Genomic DNA, 22,941 nt, shown 5'->3' with positions numbered 1-22,941 from the left:
TAAAGTCAGGTTCTGATGTTAAATGAAAAGACCTGGCCCACAATTTGCATTCTAATTTATTCCAAAAATATTTTAAAGAGTAATGATCCCTTGAATTCCTTCACACTAAACTCATCAAACCATTGTCTTTATGGAGCTGGCTTTGTGCACAGAAATAATGTCATTATCACAAGGTTGTAACACATTTATCTAAAATGTTTTTGCATGCTTTAATATTAACAGTATCCTCCACTGGTAACACTGAAAGTCATTCATTTGTAGCCATATAGTGAACACATAACGTGTGCACATACTTTTGTCCATATAGTGCGCATGCCCTTTATTTAGGCCTTTAGGGTGTATGTGCACAACTTGCTCCAGCAAGATCTAATAGCTTGTGATCTTTAGCTGCAGAAATCTTTTCAGTTGAGAAAAAATGCTGTTTCGGTGTTTTAGATTGTTACTTGTAAACTATTGGCTATCAATTAATCAAAAATAATGTGTTCACCCCCCCCCCCCCTTTTAAGATCTTAGTTTTCTTTTATAGCTTTTATTGTTTTATGGTTTACGTATAAATATTTTATATGCTTAAGGAGCAAGGCAATATTTTCTCGAAATATCATAAAAATTCTAGGGAAACACATGTGCAGAATGAGAGTTTTGAAGGGTAAGACATGGAATTTAAATCCCCATTCATATCCCGTAATATGCTGTTACCTATTATTCCTGTTACGTACCACTTTTAATGTAGTATAGTAAAAGAAATTTACTTTTATCACCATACAAGTCGGAAGGATTGCAAAAGCACCTTAAGCAAGTTAACGGCACCTGTAATGCACTTAATTTACCCATTCAAACTGATGTTAAAAATGATTTTTACTCGTCAAAGCCTCTTTGCCACAGTCTTATAAGAAATCTGTTATTATTTGAGATGAGCAAAAACCCATATGGGAATATTGTCTTTGTTTTTATATAAAGCCCACTTGTGTTACTTACTAATTTTGAAATATGCTATGAGCAAACAGGAATGATGATTTTCATTTAAAGCGATGAGGACGTGCAGAAATAAGCTTTTTAACTTCACAGTATGATTAAAAATCACAAGTCCGCTGAATATTATTACCAATAATAATAATAATAGAAACACCAGTGAGTCATGGGTGGTGTTGTCATTCAAGTATGCAGTTGTGTGCACGTCATATAAATACACATATACTTCCCACATATAGAATTTAATATCTCTTATCCCCTTTTACGGGGTGCTTCAACCATACAGCGTGCACAGCAGCCTTCCCAAATATAGCTTTGTATATAATAATGCAACCATAGGTGTATGCTCTGTGCCAACAGAAGTGCCTGCTATCTACTGGATTTTTAAAGCCCACCTGGAATTTCTGATTATATATCAGCTAGATGCAATTCAAAGCTTACATTGTTTATTTAGAAAACCTGTTCCAAGCAAGCATTATGTAGTGCTCTATGGGAGCCTTGGTCTTCCTGCAGAGGTTCAATTTACCTCCTGCTAAGTCACAGTTGTGACAGTTGTACCTAGGCTGTTTTTTTGTGTGTTGCGACAATGTACATGTTTACATGCACAAATTTGCAATGCACGCACATGCATTTTCATAAATGTACCACACAGCTATAGTGGAACTGAGCCATAGTTTTCCATACTTACATAGCTAGGTCAAAAAGTAGGCGTTCAACCAACAGAAAAACATATTAGTAATTACTAATTGGTTGTCACAAATACCTGTGAAGTATACCTAGTGCAGCTTCCTGTGATGGGGTAACCTTGCTTCTTCACTGAATTACACTATGCCATGTGAAGTGGTGTGGGTGTAGCATTGTCAGGGCCATTATTATTAACAGTGGTTTAGGCTTCTTTGCGTTTTTAGGCCCTAAAAAGTCAGTACAAACAAATGTGATATTTCAGTTAGGGTGTGATGCCCTATGCTACTGGTAATGTCATTCCAATACCAAATATGGAACTTTTATGTTCCATCACAGAGAAGAATGGGGAAATTAGTTTTTAGTACATGGCACGCTATTTATCTTCCCCTTTTTAAATGTATACTATAAAATCATGAACATGTGTTATGATTTCAGAAATATGATTAAAAGTTGACTATTGGAATAGTTTATTTATACCTTGTTGAATTTTGTTAAACAGAAATTAATAAAAGCCTTTGGATTAACTTCTTGATACTTAAATAGATTATTTTCTTTGGAACCCCATCACAATTATCAGGGTCCTAGCATATGTTTTTTTTTTCTTTTTAGCAGAGCTGTTGTACATATCCTTAATTCCAGACTTTTGTAGGTCATGGGGATTGGTAGATCTCCTGTAGGGCCAAGCGAAACCTGGTTAAGCCCACCCTATTGGATTAGACCTAATTTATGACTATCCTAAATTGAAAATTTAAATAATGAAAAATACAAATAATGACAATAGTGGGCACCCTTGTCAATTTTAAATGGTTTGTTACAACAACTGTAATTTAAACTATATTGTGTTTAATGAACTTTTTATGGCCAAGAGCGATTTAGGGTTTAGGGATGGGAAGTTAAATGGGAAGCATTAATCTTAGAACCATCAACACTAGCAGAAAATGTATTTTCTTTAATACCTCTTGATCTCTGTAAGTCTATTATTTTTTAATTTGCATAACTGTCACATTTACCTCTTCCTTGCTAAAGTGCAGACGTGTCTCTCCTGCGCATGCGGGCAGTTCTGACTCTGGGCGTGCGTACGCAAGCAAGCTTTATCAGCTTCGCTGGCCAAACAGGATAGCCCCTTAACCAGCCCTGGCTATTTAGCTACCTCACACATTGCACTCAGTGTTCGTGCAACATGTCTCCATTGTGCCAAGCCCCTAGTTCTGTTGCGCTAGTTCCTGTTCACCTGGTGCCTAATTCAGTGTTTCCTCTGTCCAGCTCCTGTGTAACCCCTCGTGGTCCAGTCTGTTGGTTCCCAGCCAACGTCTCTGTGCTGTTCCAGTGTTTCTGTCTGTCTGTGGATATCCCTGAGACTCCTGTGCCTCCTGTTGCTTCCAGTGTTTCCTGTGTTCCCTGTGCCCGCAGTGGCCCCTGTGTCACTAGTGTCTGTCTCCTGGATCCCTGGCAATTGACCCCTGGCGTGTGACCTGACCTCTCTTGCTTGCTGCCTGCCTCAAACCCGTCCTTCCTCGACTATCCTCCTGCTGTGATTTGGTACCATGTTTGTCCACCTTGGTGTACCCAAGGACTGCAACCTGGCAGTAACCAGCAGCGCAACACCCTCACCATCAGAGGCTCTGGAGAAAACCTGGTTACTGCTTAGACTCTGTGCCTTGGCCTTTCTCAGGGCTCACACCACCTCTGTGCAAGCCGTAGTGCCCCCTAGTGGTCTTGTCTCTCCGTGCGTGACACAAGTCAAATTGTCCAATAAAAGTGTCAGTTACAGTTGTTGGGTCAAACTATATACAACAGTTAACTTAGCTTAAGGTGGTCTTTAATTTGTGTGTCTGTTTTGTAATGACCATATACAATGGCATATGAAGCTAAGATTTTCCTGGCCATTTGATAACACATTGCTGTTCAATTCCATTGCCAAATGACCAGTGTTGTCACCCTTCTACAAAAAGTTAAAAATAACAAATCCACTGGTAGTAATTTAGAGCAATAAAACAATATTGCAGGGGAGACTATTGTGCAAATGCTATTGTACCAGTACATATACTATAAGTTTTGATTTTGTTCATAATTAAACCCTAACTTGAAAACTGTACAATAAGACTTCCCGGTTTTATAATCCCATTTCTTTCCCATCAGCTATGATGAAGCAAACCGGGTCATGGAGAATGATTACCCCAAAAGCATTGATGATGAGTTTTCCGGGGTAGAGGGAAATGTGGATGCAGCAGTTGAAGTAAATGGTAAGTAAGCAAATTAAATATTATTTGTTAAATATATATGTATTATTCTATAACAAATGAAATAAATAAAAAATATTTTTTTTATTAGATTCACTTAATTTAATACCTAATAATAAAAGCAGTCTTTTTCCAGATCCTCATCCTTAAAAGAAAACTGCAGTTTCTATCAAAGTGCAGCCATTTTTTTTGGTTCTATTTACTGACCTAAAGTAACTCATCTTCTTCCTTGACAGTAGTATAAGTACCGAGATTTTGAATGGTGGCAGTTCCACCTTGTTTATATTGTAGTGCCACAGTAGAAGCACCTTTACAATAACTTCAATGGGTCTGATACAGATAGGCTTTTATCTGTCTACCAACTCTTCACTTTTCCTGCATTATAGGCACAAAACTTCAGGTGGAATAGATCAGAATTGCCAGGTCTGTATGTTGAATACCTCTACCAATCTAATGAGTTCAAGAGGTCCAGCCCAAATCTGAAAATCTCCAAGGGCCTGTACGCAGAGTTGCATTGTATGCTATTTGAATGGGCTATCTTAACACAACAGTGGAATGTGTAAATGGGCCCCCAGCATTCCTTGCATGGGACAGTACCTGTTAAGTGGCTCCTTATTGTCTCAGAGGCTCTCCTGATTTATGCTGCACATTTCTCTCCGATGCACAAAGGAAAATGTTTTAGATTTAGGAAAAACTGCATGTAAAAATAAGTATTAAGACTTAAAAAAAGTCATCTTGGCTTTTCCCACATCCACCCCCTTGTTGGTCAATGGTCAATAAGACATTGGGGAAATTCTAAATGTCCAAGAAAGTGGAAGGTGTAAAGATCATCTTGATCCTGACAGCAGTAGGTCAATGTTTCCTTTTAAAACTTTTACATTTTTTTAAACACTTTTAAAATTTTAACCCAAGGTAGGATAAGTATTTGTACCCTCAATTCCACATCCCCATTAGACAATTCAATACAAGACAAAATAAAAAGAAATAGGAGCAGGACTTTTTAAGACATAACAATCCACTTTACATATTCATAATAAAACAAAGATTTTATATACAGTACAACAATCTTTTTATTATAAACATATTCAAAACCATGACACATTTTTGGTGACATAATCTCAATCATTCCTCAACGTGTTTCATAGACAGAGTCCACTTCCTCAGGAACTGAATTGAGATCTTTAATTGCATCAAATGAACATATTTGAATAAATCAAACCACAAACCATTTAATATATATCAATAAAAACATACAGGTTTTTTAAACTCACATTTTTCACCAATAATTCTCAAAGTTCCTTACAATCCCCTCAAGGATGACAGCTCAAAGGAATCCAATGCATTGAGGCATAGGCAGCAATCCAGTCTGTGGGCAAACATGTTTGCTTAGAATTTAAACTGCCCATATTTCTAAATGTACTGAGCATTTTGCAGTTTTCACAGAAAGTAACCACTGCTTATGGGTTTTTATTGATGCTCATTTTGATATTATGTTTATGTATCTATTCTTTTTATACCCGAACTCCAAAATACAACTTAAAAATGTTATTTTGGACACATACATCAATACATACCCCTTACAATAACCAATGAAGATTCATTTAAAATGTGATTCTAAAACTTGGCCTCTCAACTTGACCTTAAACAATAATAATTTTCTAATCAGAATTCTAAAAGATATGCTCAAGATTGATTATTAATAGATAACCTCATTAGCTTAAGCTAAATTAATTGGGAGTGACTCAACATACAGTAAGTAGGCTCATTCCTTTATTTCAATCCTAATAACAGGTGTAGTGCTTTCATTTTAGCTAGAGCAGAGTGCTCTGGGAATCTGTTGTCATATCTAAGATATTTATTTACCATTTATAAAACAACAGTTTGATAATAAAAAAACAAGATTAAGGTATATTCATTTTTTTTAACCTGAATATTTTTAATAGCTGTTTTTTCCCATTTTCAGGATTCATTTACTTTTTCTCAGGCCCAAAAGCATACAAGTACGACACAGAGAAAGAAGATGTGGTCAATGTTGTGAAATCCAACTCCTGGATTGGATGTTGAGCCACAGGCAATGTGTTTCTACCAAAAGTGTTTGCAAGAACATAGGAAATTGTATGAAATATGTAAAATTGCATCAAGATAAACAAACTTGTCCTCTAAACAAGTGTAAACAATTTTTTAAAAATTGGCACGGTGCCTGACAGCTTTGAGATATATGGCCAAAAAACACAATATATGGGCCAAGACAAAAAATAAATATGTATATGTCATTCTAATGTCGGTATTTTGCTAACCAACTGTCCATTTTTTTTATAATTTTGTATCGTTTTGTATTGTTTTGTATTTTAATTTTACTGTAATTTTAATAGAATATTAGAGACCTTAATGTTATCTAGTTATGTAAGGAAAGAAAATAGAGTGAATTCCCTTGACTGGATTGGTATTTAGTAGTGAACTGCTTACATAATCATATAAATTACATTAAAGGAAAAAGACAGAGATGGGGTCCTGTTGAGGCCAAAATATGCCGTCTGTCTTGGACTCCAGGCACATGCTAATCTGATCCGGAGGACTTCATTCACCATTTAGGAGCTGGTACACTCTTCTCTGTGCATATTTGTAAGAATCCCTCTGTTAACCAAATATCATTCTATCATCTTCTTGAAACTAATCCACACAATTGATAAATTATTCTCCACTAGCCTCCAATCTTTTTGATGTAAGCCTTCCACATTTTTTTAAGTTAAGTGTCAACCCTACGGAGTCCTATTGATACCCTCTTACCATTCACCACAGACAACATTTGTGTCACTACAGCCTCTCCAATACCCCTGAGGAAGCCTAGGGGTGGGGTGAAACGTGTCGGGTTAATGAGCCGAGTTAAATATACATCCTATATCTCTTTCCTCATCATTTATTGTAGAAAGAGAACTTGAAGTCTTGACAAAGCCTTTCACTCCCTTCATGGGAAATGGGCTATGGCATTTTTTAAGACTTAATTTGTATTTTGTATTATACTTATGCTATCACTGTTTTGTATTTGTATTTATATTTACAATATAAATATTTTGGCCTCGACAAGACTCATTTTCTCTGTCTCTTTCCTTTAATATAATAGAGACTTGAATGGACAAAGTGACAGTGTCTGTACATAGACCCCCTCCCTTCTTCTTTGCCATTGTACCAAGTCACACTCCTTCACCAACTTCCTGCATGTTTAGAGCCCTACAGAAGCATATGTTCAGATCCAAGCCAATCACTATGCCCAAAGACCAAAAAGCAGAGGATGTCATGATGTGATTTCTCAGTCAAAGTTCTGTCATCAGCCAACACCAGAGCTAAGATAGGCAAGGATACTGTATGGGGAGGCAGCAAGGGAGTATGACTAAGTAAGTATAAATACCTAATTACAGACTATAGGCCTAATTTATTAAAGCTCTCCAAGGCTCAAAAGGATACACTTTCATCAGTGAACCTGGTGATCAAGCAAACCTGGAATGGATTTCTAAAAATCATTTGATAATTGTTAGAAAATGTTTTTAATCCTGGATCAGATCCATTCCGGATTTTTTGATCGCTGATTAAAGTGAATCCTCTCCAATCTTAGAGACCTTTAATAAATCAGGCCCTATGTCTTGATCTGAAAGGATATTGATAATGTCTTTTTAAAATGTACTCCTACATTATGAGCTACATTAGGATATTTTTGGATATGAAATCAATAGATAAATTTAAAAAGCAATTTTAACTTATCAGAATCATCTATGCCATTAAAGCAACATGGGCAACTTTAAAAATGCACAAGATAATCAAAGTGGATCTTTTATCAAAATATCTAAAATCAAATTGCTGTTTTTTTTTTTTTAAAAGCTAATCACATTTCTTTTTCATTGAGCTGTAATAAAAGTTTTGTCTTGCTGGCTGCAATTTTATCATTTGGGATTCCAGCCCTATAACCCAATAATGGCTAACACCAAAATACAAAAACAGAGAATTTATTGGGGATGCACAATGCCTGTAAGCCAGGTACCTTTTGTTGTCTCTACCAATTAATAATATGTTGGGCTGGTATGCTTTCTAAACATATCCTAACACCTAATCCCCAGAGCATGAAACATACAAAAATCATGTAAATTATTGTGAAATATTACTTTGTATTTTGTCCACAATATGACAGTAAACCATCAGTTCCAACAGTGTTCATGTCTAGAGAGTCCTTTTCATTGAGAAAGTAACACAACTTGGCCCCATACCAAATATTTTGAGAAATATAACCCTTTGTCTAGGTTTGTCCCCTTCTCAATAACCAACAATTAAAATGGACAGTTAGGATTTACTCCCATGTAAGAATCTAAATATTATCATTGTCTGTTTTTTAGCATTAAATAATTTGACTCTTCAATGTGTAAATTTTATATTGTTTTGTCTGATTGTGGATAACACTACCAAATACCAAAGCATTATAGCTTTTTAGACACACAAACACTATATGGCCATATTTGTGTAGACATCTAAACACCATTGGCCTGATTTATTAAAGCTCTCCAAAGCTGGAGAAGATACACTTTCATCAGTGAAACTGGGTGATCCAGCAAACCTGGAATGGATTATTTCAAAAACATTTGCTATTTGCTAGCAAATGTTTTGAATCCTGGACCAGATCCATTCCAGATTTGCTGGATCACTCAGCTTTACTGATAAAAGTGTATCCTCTCCTGCCTTGAAGAGCTTTCATAAATCAGGCCCATGGCTTTGTTGGGTATCCCTTTCCAAAACTCTGGGCAATAATATGGAGTTGTCTCCCACCACCATCTTCCCTGCGCTGTAGCAGACATAATTCTTCTAAAGAGAATTTTCACACGATTTTGGAGTTTGTTTTGGGTATTTGTGTCAATTCATCTAAAACATTATTTTGTAAGTCAAGCACTAATGCTGGATTGGAAGATCTAGCTCGTAATCAAAGTTTCAGTGTTGAGTGTTGAAGGATGAAGTTAGGTTGGTTGAGTTTTCTATACTAAACTTGTCAAACCTTGTTTTGTACACCTGAAATTGGAGTAAATTTGAGAATCCAAATACTCTTTCTCTCTTTTTATATCTATCTATCTATCTATGAAATGAACCATAGAGTCATTGACCAGCCATGGAATGATTTAGATGCTTTGGTATTATTTGCAGACATATTTTAGATAAAAGTTATTCTTCATATATTATACAGAAAATATTTTTTCTCATCAGATGTACTTAGTTATAAGAAGCAGGAAAAAAGCACAAATACAAAAAATACACACCTTTTGTCATCTGATATGCAGACCTCATAAAAACTGTACTCCTATTGAACTTGGAGTAAAACTGTCAGAAAAATAAACAAAAACACCACTTTCACTGCTGTAAATAGAAAGAAAAGAGTGCTGATGCCACTGTGTATGCATGTTTATCCTATTGCAGGGGACAATCACTTTCTGCGCATGCAGGGAATGCACAGAAAAACAGCCCCGAAATGTAATGTAGGTATCCCAGGAGGCTCTACTCTACCTTTCAGACAAGAAGACAGAACGGAAGGGTGTTCCTCCTTTTTTTAAAAAAAACAAACTTTTTTAGTGTAAAAAATAGGATAACCCTTTTTTATAAAGAAAAAATTATCTACCCTTTTATATAAAGTGAAAATGTTGGTGATAGCCCCACTTGCACTCGTCCTCACACTTTGAACAACAGATTCAATTTTTCTTGCAGAACTCCAGCCTTACTTTGTACAGTTGTAAAGACTCCTCTTTAGTACTGAAATTGCTTATGTTAGGTTCAGGGATGCAGCAGTATTAGGCTTTCCTGGGTGGCTCCCAGTGGCACCTCGGCCACCCGTAGCACTGCGCTGGAACCAAAGCTTGACAGCAGGCGGCAATGAGCGATACTGAAACACTCACTGTGCTACTTTGGGTTTGGGACAAAGTGGTTCAGTGGTTGTCTGAACATAGCCTTATTCCAATCGATAGACTTTTTACAGCATGCATGTCTCAAATTCTGGCTGGAGGATTGACAGCATCCTCTTGCCCTTTATTCTCCAGCATAACCAACTGCATGTCATTCATTTCACTTCTTTATATCATTGAAGATCCACTTTCTTGTTCTTAAGAAGCTCTTGCACAAGCACTCCTTGTGCCTCTTACCAGCCACAATCTCACTGAACTGAATAGAAAAGTACAAAAACCTAATGATGACAACACTGGGCATAAAATAAGCTATGTAATAAAAACAAAACGTTTTTTTTTCATAATTTCATTAGAATGTTGATAGAAATGGAACCACTGGAGACAAATAATTAGCAGATTACACCTTAGCTTTGCTTTGGTTGTCAGACTGAATTCTCCACAGTGCCTACAGCTACAAAGGTCAGTTTTCAAGCTCTTTTACTACTTACTAATACAATATAAATACAATAATGTACTTTTATACAAAGGCTTAAAATCAGACCAGAAAGATTAACAACTAAGAAGAAAATAAAGATTGGATTTCAAAAAAATGACAACCCTTCCAAGGGACAGTTTGGAATGATCAATAATCTGTGTCAGACAAGACACTGTGTGTCTTGTCTGACAGATCTTATGATTGCCTTATTTCTGATTCATCTTCTTAGGCCAGGAATCACAAGATGACTATATATGATTGAATAAAGTTAGTTGTGTTCCTCTGGAATACAAGGGAGTACTGTGATCTCTGTAAGAGGTAATAAATACCTGCTAGTTGTATGTTTCTTTGCATGCTTCTAAAAGGAACTAATTTCATATTTTATATCAAATATTCAATTTTCAAATTCAGGTCTGGTATACAATAAACACATATATCCTGTACTTAGTCCTCTTTTATGTAAGTAGCAGTTTCTGGTGACATGTTTCATTTTAAAGGAAGAATCTGCAGCTTTTTGCAATAATATAAAGTAATTTCAATAGTATTATAAAAATTAAGATACATTTTCAAACAGAAGCTACATTTTTAAGAAATACATTTCCTATGGGCAAGATGACCACATAAAATCAAACCTGATGGGTAAATACAATCTGGTATTAAATAATAAATGTAGAACTAAGAAGGAGGGTCAGGGGATAAGTGAATTGTGAAATGTGCCCTTTGTCAGATAAACAATCTGCTATAAAGGAAGATGCACTTGCAGGCATAGACAGTAGAAGCTGTGTATTCACAATGGAGAAATTCCAAGTGCAAATCTTGCTGCTGTTTTCACTGTGCTATGGCATACTGGCAATGCCGACTATGGAAAATACAGAACAATTTACTCAGGAGGATCGCAAGACTGCAGAGGTATGTTCATTGTGTATGTTTAGCCAGATAATACGGTGAAAGAACATTGCTGCATATAGGCTGCTTTAATCTGATTCTGTTGATTAAATAAATTATGCCAATAAAAGTTGTACTTGTAAAGAAGATTGTTAACACTTTTACTTACCTTTCCTGCAGTACTGAAGTCAGTGCTGAAACAATACAAAAATTGAAAATTATTTTTGGAATTTATTGTAACATTTTGTACACTGCTCATTAGATAAGATATGGTGATATGATATTATATGTATGTTTAGGCTGATATCCTCCAAGCCTAATGCTTGCCCTATTTGATGGAAAAAAGCAGGACAAGGCCACAAAGGTATAACTTATAATATTAAGGTATAATATAAAAGGTATACATAAGGTATAATATTAAATTATATGCATAGTGTATTTATTTGTTTTTATTTTTTGGGGGTGGGGGTATAAGCCAACACTGTTTGTGATACCAATGTGCATTTTACAACCCAAATTTCTTTTTTTTTTTATAAGACGTACCTAAACAAATTCTACACATTTACAAACAAATCAAGAAATACATTTGCTGAGAGGATCAGAGAAATGCAAAGGTTCTTTAGAATGAGGGTAACAGGGATGTTGGATAACAACACGATGAACATGATGAAAATTCCCAGATGTGGAATGCCTGATGTGGCAGAAGTCAGAGCTGTTCCTGGAAGACCAAGGTGGAGACAATCTTCCCTGACCTACAGGTAGGTCTCACTCTGATGTATCAAAATTAGGACACAATGAGGGTTTTATGGTGTGGCTTAAACTTTCCTTCTCTTATGGTGTTGTTGTACAAGTTTATTTATTTCCATTTGTTGTGTATGTATTGCATAAAAAAATTAAAAACATTTTGCAAACAATATTACAAAAAAAGTCTTATCCAAAATAATAAAGTACATTTGAAAGAAAACATGTAAAAAGTGGGATTTTTTATGGATATACACTGATAGGACATTTAAAAGATACTTTTTCTCTATTACAGGGATGTCAAATTCTGGCCCCCAACATCCTTTTTTTTGGCCCCCAAAGGAATCCTAAATATGAACTGCAGCTGGCCCGCCGCTGCTTTGAAATAGCACCGCTACTACAATTCCTCGCGTCTATAGACCAGCGGGCTCTCTGCCTATGCGTGGCCCCGCATTGGACTGTTTTATTAGACGTAAATAATGCCAGGAATTGTAGTAGCAGGGCTATTTTAATGAAGAGGGAGTTTCAGTGGTTGGCCACTGATTTAGCTCCACATTGGCTGCATCTGGCATTTCCAGCACTCCCCCCCAGCTGTACTTTTCCTTGCTACTCCAAGACATAGACTTGAATGGTTGGATTTTCCTAGAAGAATATTGTTATTTTTATTGTTAGCCTGTGCAAAAAGGTTACTATTGAAATTCATTGAAAAACTCAGAAGGTTACAAATCAAAACAGAGGCATAACATTTTTTTTTTAATTTATTTTTATGCTGTTTTTATGCGTTTCACAGGAAGTTGCTTGCTTTTTGAGGAAAGGAGAAATATAGCACATAGAATAAAACAACCAACCAGTATACATTTTCAAAGTTGCACCACATGTATACCGAAATGCATACCCATGAGTCCCCCCATCCAGGGCTTTTGGTATACATGTGGTGCAACTGTAAAAAAGTCATTGCAGTCATCCAGTCTTCAACTGCCCCAAATCCCTGGTTATCATTCAAAGAAATGGGAGCAGTTTGCATGCAATGTTGTTGTAGTGCATTTTTGAGACACATGTAGCATACCAGGGCAGCCTGCAGTTTCAACTATGTCTTGCCTAACCTCTCCAAAATGTGCAAAAAAACTACATTGCTAAATAAAGGTACGTGTATGTCCACACAAAATTGCCTATGACAGCTCCCAATTACAAAGTGGTTGAAAATTGCCACAGTGGATAAATTAACTGCACAGTTAATGTGCACAACACCATTAAGAATATCAAATGTTGAACAAGACCCATAGTCGAAAAGGATTACTGCTACCTATTATAACTTATTGTAACTCCAGTAATACCTGCTGGGTGTTACTGCACTTTTTACAACTTTACTGTCTTATAGAATGTGCCTGATAATGGATAAACAATAAGGGAAAACCTCAGACACATCGCAAAAGATGCTCACTATTAGCCATAGATATCAGTATGAGCCTTCACTGTCTGACACCACAGTATTTCCTTTAGCCAAGGCAAGCAAACGCAAAATAAATCCATAAAATAGCAATCAGTTCATAGCTACTATTTTTAAATGGAAATAAGACATGTCCTGGTTATAGATATATGAATCAGTTTATTCTGTCTCACTGAGGTTCCATTGTTCAGATTTCGATTATTTTGTAACCTTTGTGTATGCAGAATCCTGAATTACACTCCTGACCTACCCATGGATGTGGTTGATGATTCAATAAAGCGAGCTTTTGAAGCCTGGAGCCAAGTTACCCCACTCAGTTTCACTAAAGTCATAACTGGCCAAGCTGATATACTTATTCAGTTCTCAAGATCATGTAAGTGAATAAAGAAAAAAAAGTTGTAATCATGTCTACTTTTTGCTAATTAGAGGCTTTTTTCTCTACTTGGAACCACTGTCATTTGTCTGCTTGTATGGAAATCAAGCCATTACCCCAGAACCTTGTCACCTACACTTTGTTATGATATTTTTTATTTTTTTAATTTTGTTGCTGAAGTTTTGCTTTACATCAACTAGGGAAAATTACCCAAACCAACAGAATCCAGTATTTTTCCCCCCAAAAAAACTGAAAAAGTGTCATTATACTGAAGAAGCACATCATTTGGAGTGCAGTGGTGTAGTTACAGACCTTTGGGCATTGATGTGAAATATGGACCTAGGTCCCCCCTTCAGCGATAACTCTGCAAAGCCATTGATGGTCTTCTTGCTAGAGATCTATGGGTTCCCTAAAATTTAGGAAAAGATCCTTCACATTAAATTTTTATTCTTCCCGCTTTGCATTTGGACCCCTCTCTCTCCCCCTTTACATCCCACTCCCCACTTTATATTAGATCTTCCCAATTTACACCACAGTAGCCTTCTTAACACAAGAGTCCCTCTTTATATTAGAGGTCCGCTTCACATTGGAGTGCTCCCGTCTTGTCAGAGTTTCTCCCCTTCAGATTTGAGTCCCACCTTTAGATCATGAGCCTCAGTTTCCATCAGAGTCTCCCCTTTACATCAGAATCCTACATTCACATGAGGAGCCCATCAGACCTTTGTTGAAGCAGACTTTTAGCATTTCGTCCGTTGTTGTCCTGTTCATTGATAGAAGATCTCCTCTTCCAATGGCCTGTGAGAAGTGGTCATGAGTTGGGCTCTTGCAGGCTTTCTGACGTAATGGTCTCAGTCTAGACCAAGATGTTGACTGCTGGGCAACAGTATGATTCTATATTAGGATAAATAATAAAGTGGACATGATGTATTTTTCATGTAAAATGTACAAAAATGTTTTATTTATTTGAAATAATATTTCTTTTTTAGCTCACAATGATCAGTCACCTTTTGATGGTCGTAATGGAGTGCTGGCACATGCCTACTTTCCAGGCTTGGGAATCGGGGGGGATGCTCACTTTGATGAAGATGAAACATGGACAAACAACAGAGCAGGTACGATATGCAAACTCAGGGTTTTTTTATATTGATTTACCTGCAGAACATTCCTATGAAGTAAAACAGAAATATAAAATGCTTCTATACAAAGAAAGCATTTCAGGGGTGACAACTGCCTTCTCCTTACCATTCCTGTAGGTCCAGGAGGAGGTTCCATAGCACTTATTATGAGGATTGGGTACCATCGGGTCAGTTAGAACACATTGCTGGGGGGGGGAGATCTATGGGAATATGTCTATGGGGAGATTTTCCCATAAAGCAATTTTGGTGACAATATTATGTTCAGAAGTTTTGCAGTTAACACAAAGGGGTCTATTTATAAATTTTTTTCACTAAGATTTATTTAACATTTATCCCAAATATACACATTTTTCAAATTAGATATAATTAGCTTGTGTAAATCAACTTTAATTTATCATGAAAACATTTTGGGTAAAATTCTTGTGAATCCTAGAATTTTGGGAATCTTATAAACACTTTGACCCTCACCCCCACACCAGCTTTTTAAAATTTTAAAGAAAAGCCTATATTTTCTTAAATAATTTTCAAAAACAAATTCCTTGTTTTTGTTTATAACTTTTTGACAGTGTGTGGGACAGAAAAGATGAGCATTTATACTCTTCTTTTACAAGTTTGCTTTTCCATGGGGTGTTTCATGTAGCAAATAGATCCCTGTAAAGCAGGGCTAGGCAATTTTTTTTAGCTCAGGGATGTGTTTTTTGCCCACAATGAGTTTTAAAATTTGACAGATGGGCTGGATTAGATGGATGGAGAGTGTTTGTATGAAATGGTATAAATTGTGTGTAAAAGCCATTAAAGTAAAAACTTACGTTCAATTCAGTGGGAATAGTGTTGTTGGTCATCCTCGGTCCGTAGTGTGCCCATGGCTGCTCTAAAGTGTTCCAAAGTATTTAAGATTGGGTTAGTGTCAAGTTTTATTGTTATCTCTCAGATAGGGAGATTAACTCTGTTTCTCCTAGTGACTATTGTCACTAATGTGATAGAAAATCCATGTCATGAGAACATGCATAGGAGAAATCTTCCTATTGGGGCAACTTAGTTTGCCATGGAAAGATTTTCTAGTTTTGGCTAGAGAGCAAGAGCTTTCTATTAAGACACAGATGGCAAAAAACAAAAAAAAAAAAAAAAAAAAAAAAAATAAATGAAGTGAAAAGTTTTCAAAGTGGAGAAAAAGTTTTGGCTTTAAACATACTTGACCCTCTTGCATTATTACTTATGTCTCTTGTATTTCCCACACTGAAACACTGAAGCACATTATTTGTTCAATGCGGTACATTGACCACAATGCGGTACATTGACTTATTTCTAATAATGGGTCAATACACAAAATCACATGTCAAGATGCTTGGATTATGAATGAGTATAAAAGCATTCTTAACCAAAAGCAGTGTTTTTCAATCAGGGTTTCTTCAGAGGTTGTTAGGGATTCATTGAGCAGTTGTGCCTCCCAGGTCAGTTACCACTAACACCAATGATCTAATTGGCTATCTGGTGACATTCTTCCCAACGGGGATCCCACTTCCATGCATATTGATATGATGGACAAAATAACAGAAACACCCCACAATCTAAACACCTTACAAGGAATCATGTGTTCTTTTTCAAGCAAGTTATTTGTGGTTTTTGCAGACACTGAATCACAGAGGAGCTGACTCAGTTCTGTAATACTTTTGGTGCTTGAACTAAAGTGACTGTAATATCACATTCAGCATCTATTCTAGTCAATTACCTTTGTTTTGCATACATTGTTCCTCATTTTGATGCAATTTGTCTATATACATAGAATTTATACTGTATTGCTATGACATTTCCCTGTTTTAATGCATTGTCCATACACAGAGCTTTTCCTGAATTGTCATTGCATGTCATCATTGACACAATCCATGGCTGATGGGTTCACCAAGCCACATCCTGTTGACTAAGATTTCTTTCATTAGAATTTTAATCTTGGTACAACCATAGTGGCAACATCAGACCACTGAACTCTTCAATAAATAGAACCCTGATGCTATAACACATATCTGCCAAAATTCAGACATCAATGTAACTTTACATGAAAATAAAAAACTCTGTATGGGTTTCCCCACCCAAATTAGTTTAAGCTGTTCATTTAGATAAGTAAATTATCACCTTGCAAGGGATATTTCACTTAGATTAGTGAATGCAGTGGAAATTCACATTGCACAGAATACCCTATCATGTACAGGGGGATACTATAAAAACATAATTTTTGATTGCACATGATTGAATAGTGACATCCAATTCAGCAGAATTTTGTCTCTCCTATACTAATTTCTGGTCACTTTCTGCCATTTTAGCAGGTGGCAGAATAGGGATATGTAGATTGCCCGTAGAGAATAAAATCACTACCTCTTTAGCCCTGCAATGTAATTTATATACAACCAGTGATTACAGTCTGCTTTTATGCATAGACCCGATTGTGTCCTAATATTTATGTAGGTTGGACCTGTTTCATGGAGCAGGTGATGGACCCCGCTTGGGGGAGGGGGGGGGGGGCGCACCAGCCACAGCCGCAGACCACATTTCTCAGGGACATTGCAGGCTCAGAGCAGGTTATGTCTCTGGACACAACCCGCTCACTCTCCCATTGCATTCTCAGACCTGCGATGGGAGAGTTGGCAGGTTCTGGCATCATGACGTCATTCCGGGGGAGGTTTCTTCCCCTTTGAGTGACACACGGCCCCCCCAGCGCATGTGCGGTTCGGAGTCCGTGCATTTAGTGGTCTGCGACGTGCAAGAGGTTGGGGACCACTACTATAGAGAATGTTCACAAGCCTGAAGGACACCCCAGCATTTGTCAGCAGCTTGGAAATTTTATAGGGTCAAACCACGGGAGCGGCACCATCTGGAGGACGCAGTGCAGTAAAAGAGTAATCTAGCATGGCTACAAAACGATAGAGTGTATGTTCTAAAGAAATTTTTCTAAACCAGAATTCAATACAATAATTATAGAAGGGATTTCCTGAGGATCAGGAATTTTATTCAAATGGTTTAGCCATGGTAAAACGGTTGAGAAAAGCTGATCAAAATTTTAGAACAAAGTCAGCGCATATCTACCTAGCCAACAGTTTTTTATTAACCTATACCTACATTTTTTTGTATCAGAAAACATACTTGTGTCATTATCATATTAAATATTTGTTTTCTTTTGGCAGCGTTCAATTTGTTTCTGGTTGCTGCACATGAATTTGGCCATTCCTTGGGTCTAGAACATTCCAATAATCCTTCGGCTTTGATGTTCCCAAACTATCGCTATGTGAACACAGAAGGTTACCGCTTGCCAGAAGATGACGTGGTTCGGATCCAGGCACTTTATGGAAGAAGGCCAACATAAATCAAGAGGCCAACTAAACAAGCATGCGCTTAGAAGATTGTTTATGATTGTCCCTTGATACACACTTTGTTTATGCTCATGCTTTGCCAAATATTCATGAGCATGTGTAGAACATAAAGATACACACATTGTTTATGCTCATGCTTTGCCAAATGTTCTTGAGCATGTGTAGAACATATAGATACACACATTGTTTATGCTCATGCTTTGCCATATGTTCTTGAGCATGTGTAAAACATGAGCTCAGTTTTTTACTTACTGCTCCTTTTGGTAACTTTTTTTGGTAATTAGAAAAACAACCAAAGATGATTTCCCAATAGTATTATGGTCAGGTGCTGACGCTTTGTTTAAAGAAATGGAATCATTTATATCTCACTTTTAAGTCACAAAGTATTGTCTTACAAATTGGCAAATGAATAGTGTTTTGTAATTTACTATAGATTTATAACTAATTTTGGGAGCATTCACTGTAAAATCTGGAAGGCTCTTAAAATGTGAGCTGTCATACTAGCAATATGTCTACTTGTAAATGTTTTCACACAAGATTTAAGCAATATTCACCCTTGATATACATAATTCAATCTAATTTGAAAATATGAATCTTATATGAATATTGTATAAATATGTGGTTTATAATTTGATCAAACTGTTTAAGTAGATTAAACTAATTTGCTTATATGGAGCATGTGCCATTAAAGAGAAATACATTTTATTTTGTTCTGGAGTCATTTGAAAATTAGCTGATTTGATGCTTTGCAATTTATTAAAAAAAAAACAAATCTGGCATGAACAGATATATGTAACGCGCATCTCCACTGTAGCACCATTTTTTTAGGAAATAGTAGTCTACTGTTAAAAAAAAACAACATTAAAAATGGAATGTTCACTTTAGAAAGTGAATTTTCACATAGCTTAGTGAAAAAAATAAACTGTGCGCCACTACCCAAAGATGTGAAAAACAAATGTAACCAATACGTGGTTTGCTTGAACATGTTTGGATGGTTGAACCAAACATAGTTTTTCTAAAATCACTAAACATTCAATTTGCTAAGTGAACATTTTATACTTCTTTAGTAAACCAACACCAATGACTCCTTTTTCCTCACTGAGATCTGACACTAGGTGATAGCCATTTTTTAGGGGCAGTTCAGTCATATCTCATATATCATTTTGGCCAGACTGTATGAAGCTGATCCACATATAATATTGGGGAGTTCAAGGTTGATGATAATGGTCCTGATTTAACAAAGCTCTCTAAGACTGGAGAAGATAGACTATCCAGACTATCATGGGTGAACCTGTGTGATAAAGCACATCTGGAAAGGGTTACCAAAAATGATTTTCTATTGTTTGGCAAATGTTTTTAATCTTGACTTCAATCTTAACCAGGTCCATTTAAGGTTTGCTGGATCACCCAGATTCTCCCATAATAGTCTTTCTTCTCCAGTCTTGGGGAGCTTTGATAAATCAGGCACAACAAAAATCAGGGCCAAACATCTGTCCCATGGATGGTTATGTCATAATGAATGTAAGGCTGTGTGGCTTTGTCATGAATAACAATTAGGACAAATAGATTGCATTACTGAATGAATAGTAAAGATTACAGGCATGTCCAAAGTCCGGCCTGCGGGCCGATTGTGGCCCGGGTTCAAATTTCCACTGGCCTGCAGCCTCTGTTATAAAATCATTAATATGCAGCCCCCCAGCACTGTTGACCACAGTAAAATACACGCATACAAAAAATCTATTTTAGATTTCATTAGAGTTGATCAACTGCCTTGCAAACTATCGGCCCGCTACTCGGCGGGCATATCCGGCAGGTTGGGAGTCCCTATGTGTGCACACGGAATACCCTATGTCATTATATTGGGCTTGTGCTGTGTGGGACCCGATTCCAAAAATGTGCCCTGCATGGAGCCCACACTGACACCAGACTTTGTGCCCATGGAATCCCTCACATCACCCTGGTGGGCGTGTGCTGTGCGGGACCTACGCCCACATTAACCCTGAGTACGTGCTGAATGGTCGGCCCCACACATTTTCACCTCACCAAATCTGGCCCTCTTTGCAAGAAGTTTGGACAACCCATGCTTTACTACATCCATATCTACTATCAATGCCAGAACCACATTCATATAGTTATTTAATGAGTGGACATGTAGCTAGGGCTTGAAAAAGAAAGAAAGCGCAATACCATCACCCCCTAAGGGTAGTAAGTTTCAAACCAATAGGCCTGGGGAATTTAGACATGCTGGTCATATTTACAGTATCAAAAGTTAATTCCACATGCAGTTTACACAATATGCACATACACAGTGCTGCTGCCACTAAGAAAATAACAATGAACCTTGGCCTTGCTTAGCCCTAATGGATTGAAAAATACCTAAAAACAATCAGCAACATGCTGTAACCAGTAAGTGCTTCATTTAAAGGAGCATGACAGCACCTTGACGCATTTTGTACTACCAGTACTAGTCATAAGCCTGATGAGTATAAGTCAAATCAGTACTGGTAGTACGAAACGGGTCAAGGAGTTGTACTGTTCCCCCTGAGTCAACTGTGTTGGGATGCGAATAAAGCATATACTGAATATGACATACCACTGAATACTTCTTGTTTGTGTTTTTCAGTTCATTAAGATTAAACATTGCTTGTGTTGGGCCAGTGTTGTTTCCCCAGTGGCAGAGGGACGTGTGTGTCTAAACATTTACAAGCCCAAGTGACAATGTCACAATCCTTAAAATATTCTCTATAATGTAGAATCACCAAATACCTGGAAATTCCTATGAGAGACACCTTTATAATTACTGTATGGGCAGGGCTGTCAAACTCAAATACACAGAGGGCCAAAAATTAAAACTTAGACCAAGTTGAGGGCCAAACTTGAAATTTATTGAAAAAACAATCTCAATAGGAATAAACAAGAACACATGAGAAGAGCATGCAGTAATATCCACTTCTTCTTATTGAGAATATTTTTTTTACCTTGCCAGAGAATACAATGTGAAATCAAATTAATTGCTGCATTCATTTGGTATCACATTGCATTGTCTGGCACAGTAAAACAATTAATATAGCAATAGCGCTATGCAAATTCCTGATAATAATAATCCTAATAATTTCTGATTATTGACCTTACCTGTCAGTATAAACTCCACGGGGTCCACGCATAAGCTGCTGTTCAATAGACACAAGTTATGCCGCTACTACAAATCCTGGCATCACTTGTGTTTATAAAATGTCGGGCCACGCATAGGCAGAGAGGCAGCTGGTGTAGAGACACGAGTGATGCCGGGAATTGTAGTAGTGCCTTTGTACTCGCATCTATAGAACAGCAGCTTAATATGAATTGAAGCTGACCCGCAGTTACTATGGATTGCTGTAGTAGCGGGCCAGCTGTAATTCATATTAAGAATTATTTTGGGGGCCAAAAAAAGGACGTGCCTGGCTTAATTTGTCCCGCGGGCCAGAGTTTGACAAACCTGCTGTAGGGGAATGGGCTGGAAGAACTGATAACTGCAGGCAAACCTGGCAAATGAAGCTTCCTAGATATTTTAAAGCATTTATTCAAACCACAATCATCCGATCACATGTAAGACGTACTTAGGGGGTGTTAGGTTTAAAATAGTGCACGCTAGGGGGTAAATAAAAAAGTGCTGGCTATGCATTGAATGTTTACAGAAATATATTTAGTGTTTTATTTATATCAATAAATAAATACATTGCAAAAACTTTCAGAAATCTATTTTTGATGTTAAAATGTGAACTAAAACCCTTTTTTAAAAAGAAACTGAAATCAGACAGGTCCTTTATTGCAAAAAGGAAAGGTGATGCGCCTTCTGCAATAAAATATCTGCACCTGCCTGATCATTATTTAATAAATGCACTCACCTGACCCCCTTCCATCACAGGATGTAATCATCTCCTCTTTCTTCTCCTCCTTGCTTCAATCTTCAGCCATCTTGATTGGATGACAACTCCCGCACAGGAGATCATTTAGTCCTGGCAGCCGCAGATGAAGCCAGGATGTGCCGGGTATCCCGGCTTCCTGAGCTGTGAATGCAAAGCTCAGCAATTTTCAAAGTTCAGCAGAGAGATCAAGCTGGTAAGTATGTTTTACATTGCCTGTGCTTTTCTTCAATAAAGCTTTGCCTGACAGCAGATTTTAAAAGTGGAACTTAAGTACTGCTTTAAACACGCTCTGGAAATTCCATTTTAAATTTACCTTTCCATCTATTTTAGTTCAACCACTTGATACTTTGGAATTGTACCCAGTATCAGCTGTCTAATTTGCCGAATGAAAATCAGTCCATCCAGTCACACCCATGTATGAGGCATATTTTAAAAAAATGCTAATTAAGCTAAGTTCAGCTTACTATTTCACAGTATGAGTACAAAGATTGATCAGCTGTGTATGAATAATAGTGATAAACCTCACATTGTCATAGCTGGGTACAGGTCATATCATATTTTATTAGATGAATTTTACATTTCCTGTTGCATCCATTCCAGATATAACATTTTTGAAGATAAACTTCAGGCAAATATTGAAAAAATAAATGTAGCATGTAATAAGCACACATCATTATACTTTTTTTAACTTGCATAAATAATTGAATATAACTTGGAATTGTCTTCCTGCAACCTCCTGTTCAGAAGAGCATTTTAGGCTAACCTCCATTTATATCTGTGGACAATAAACTTGCTTT

At 36.9% G+C, this 22,941-nt stretch overlaps 2 protein-coding genes across 3 annotated transcripts in view; both read left to right on the top strand.

Annotated features, from left to right (window-relative positions):
* LOC140321869 (matrix metalloproteinase-20-like) overlaps window positions 1-6,220 on the top strand; it is a 19,182-nt gene extending 12,962 nt beyond the window's left edge. Inside the window, exons 5-6 of the mRNA XM_072398644.1 lie at window positions 3,793-3,896; window positions 5,857-6,220. Coding sequence (XP_072254745.1) covers window positions 3,793-3,896; window positions 5,857-5,957 — 205 coding nt within the window. The 3' untranslated portion in view covers window positions 5,958-6,220. The remainder of the gene's footprint in view (window positions 1-3,792; window positions 3,897-5,856) is intronic.
* Window positions 6,221-11,043: 4,823 nt separating this feature from the next.
* LOC140324912 (neutrophil collagenase-like) lies at window positions 11,044-18,944 on the top strand. Of its 2 annotated transcripts, XM_072403044.1 has the most exons (6): window positions 11,111-11,204; window positions 11,480-11,544; window positions 11,718-11,938; window positions 13,593-13,741; window positions 14,728-14,853; window positions 18,054-18,944. In XM_072403044.1, exons 2-6 carry the CDS (start codon window positions 11,500-11,502, stop codon window positions 18,230-18,232), a joined length of 720 nt encoding a protein of 239 aa, XP_072259145.1. In that variant the 5' UTR covers window positions 11,111-11,204; window positions 11,480-11,499; the 3' UTR covers window positions 18,233-18,944. The 2 variants fall into 2 exon arrangements, with proteins under 2 accessions (XP_072259139.1, XP_072259145.1); XM_072403038.1 differs by lacking the exon at window positions 11,480-11,544 and having other exon boundaries at window positions 11,044-11,204.
* The last annotated feature ends 3,997 nt before the right edge of the window (window positions 18,945-22,941 follow it).

Source organism: Pyxicephalus adspersus, chromosome 1 (genome assembly GCF_032062135.1).
Source record: "Pyxicephalus adspersus chromosome 1, UCB_Pads_2.0, whole genome shotgun sequence".
Taxonomy (NCBI): Eukaryota; Metazoa; Chordata; class Amphibia; order Anura; family Pyxicephalidae; genus Pyxicephalus; species Pyxicephalus adspersus.
The sequence above is the reverse complement of the archived record's forward strand: the minus strand, read 5'-3'. Positions and strand labels throughout refer to the sequence as shown.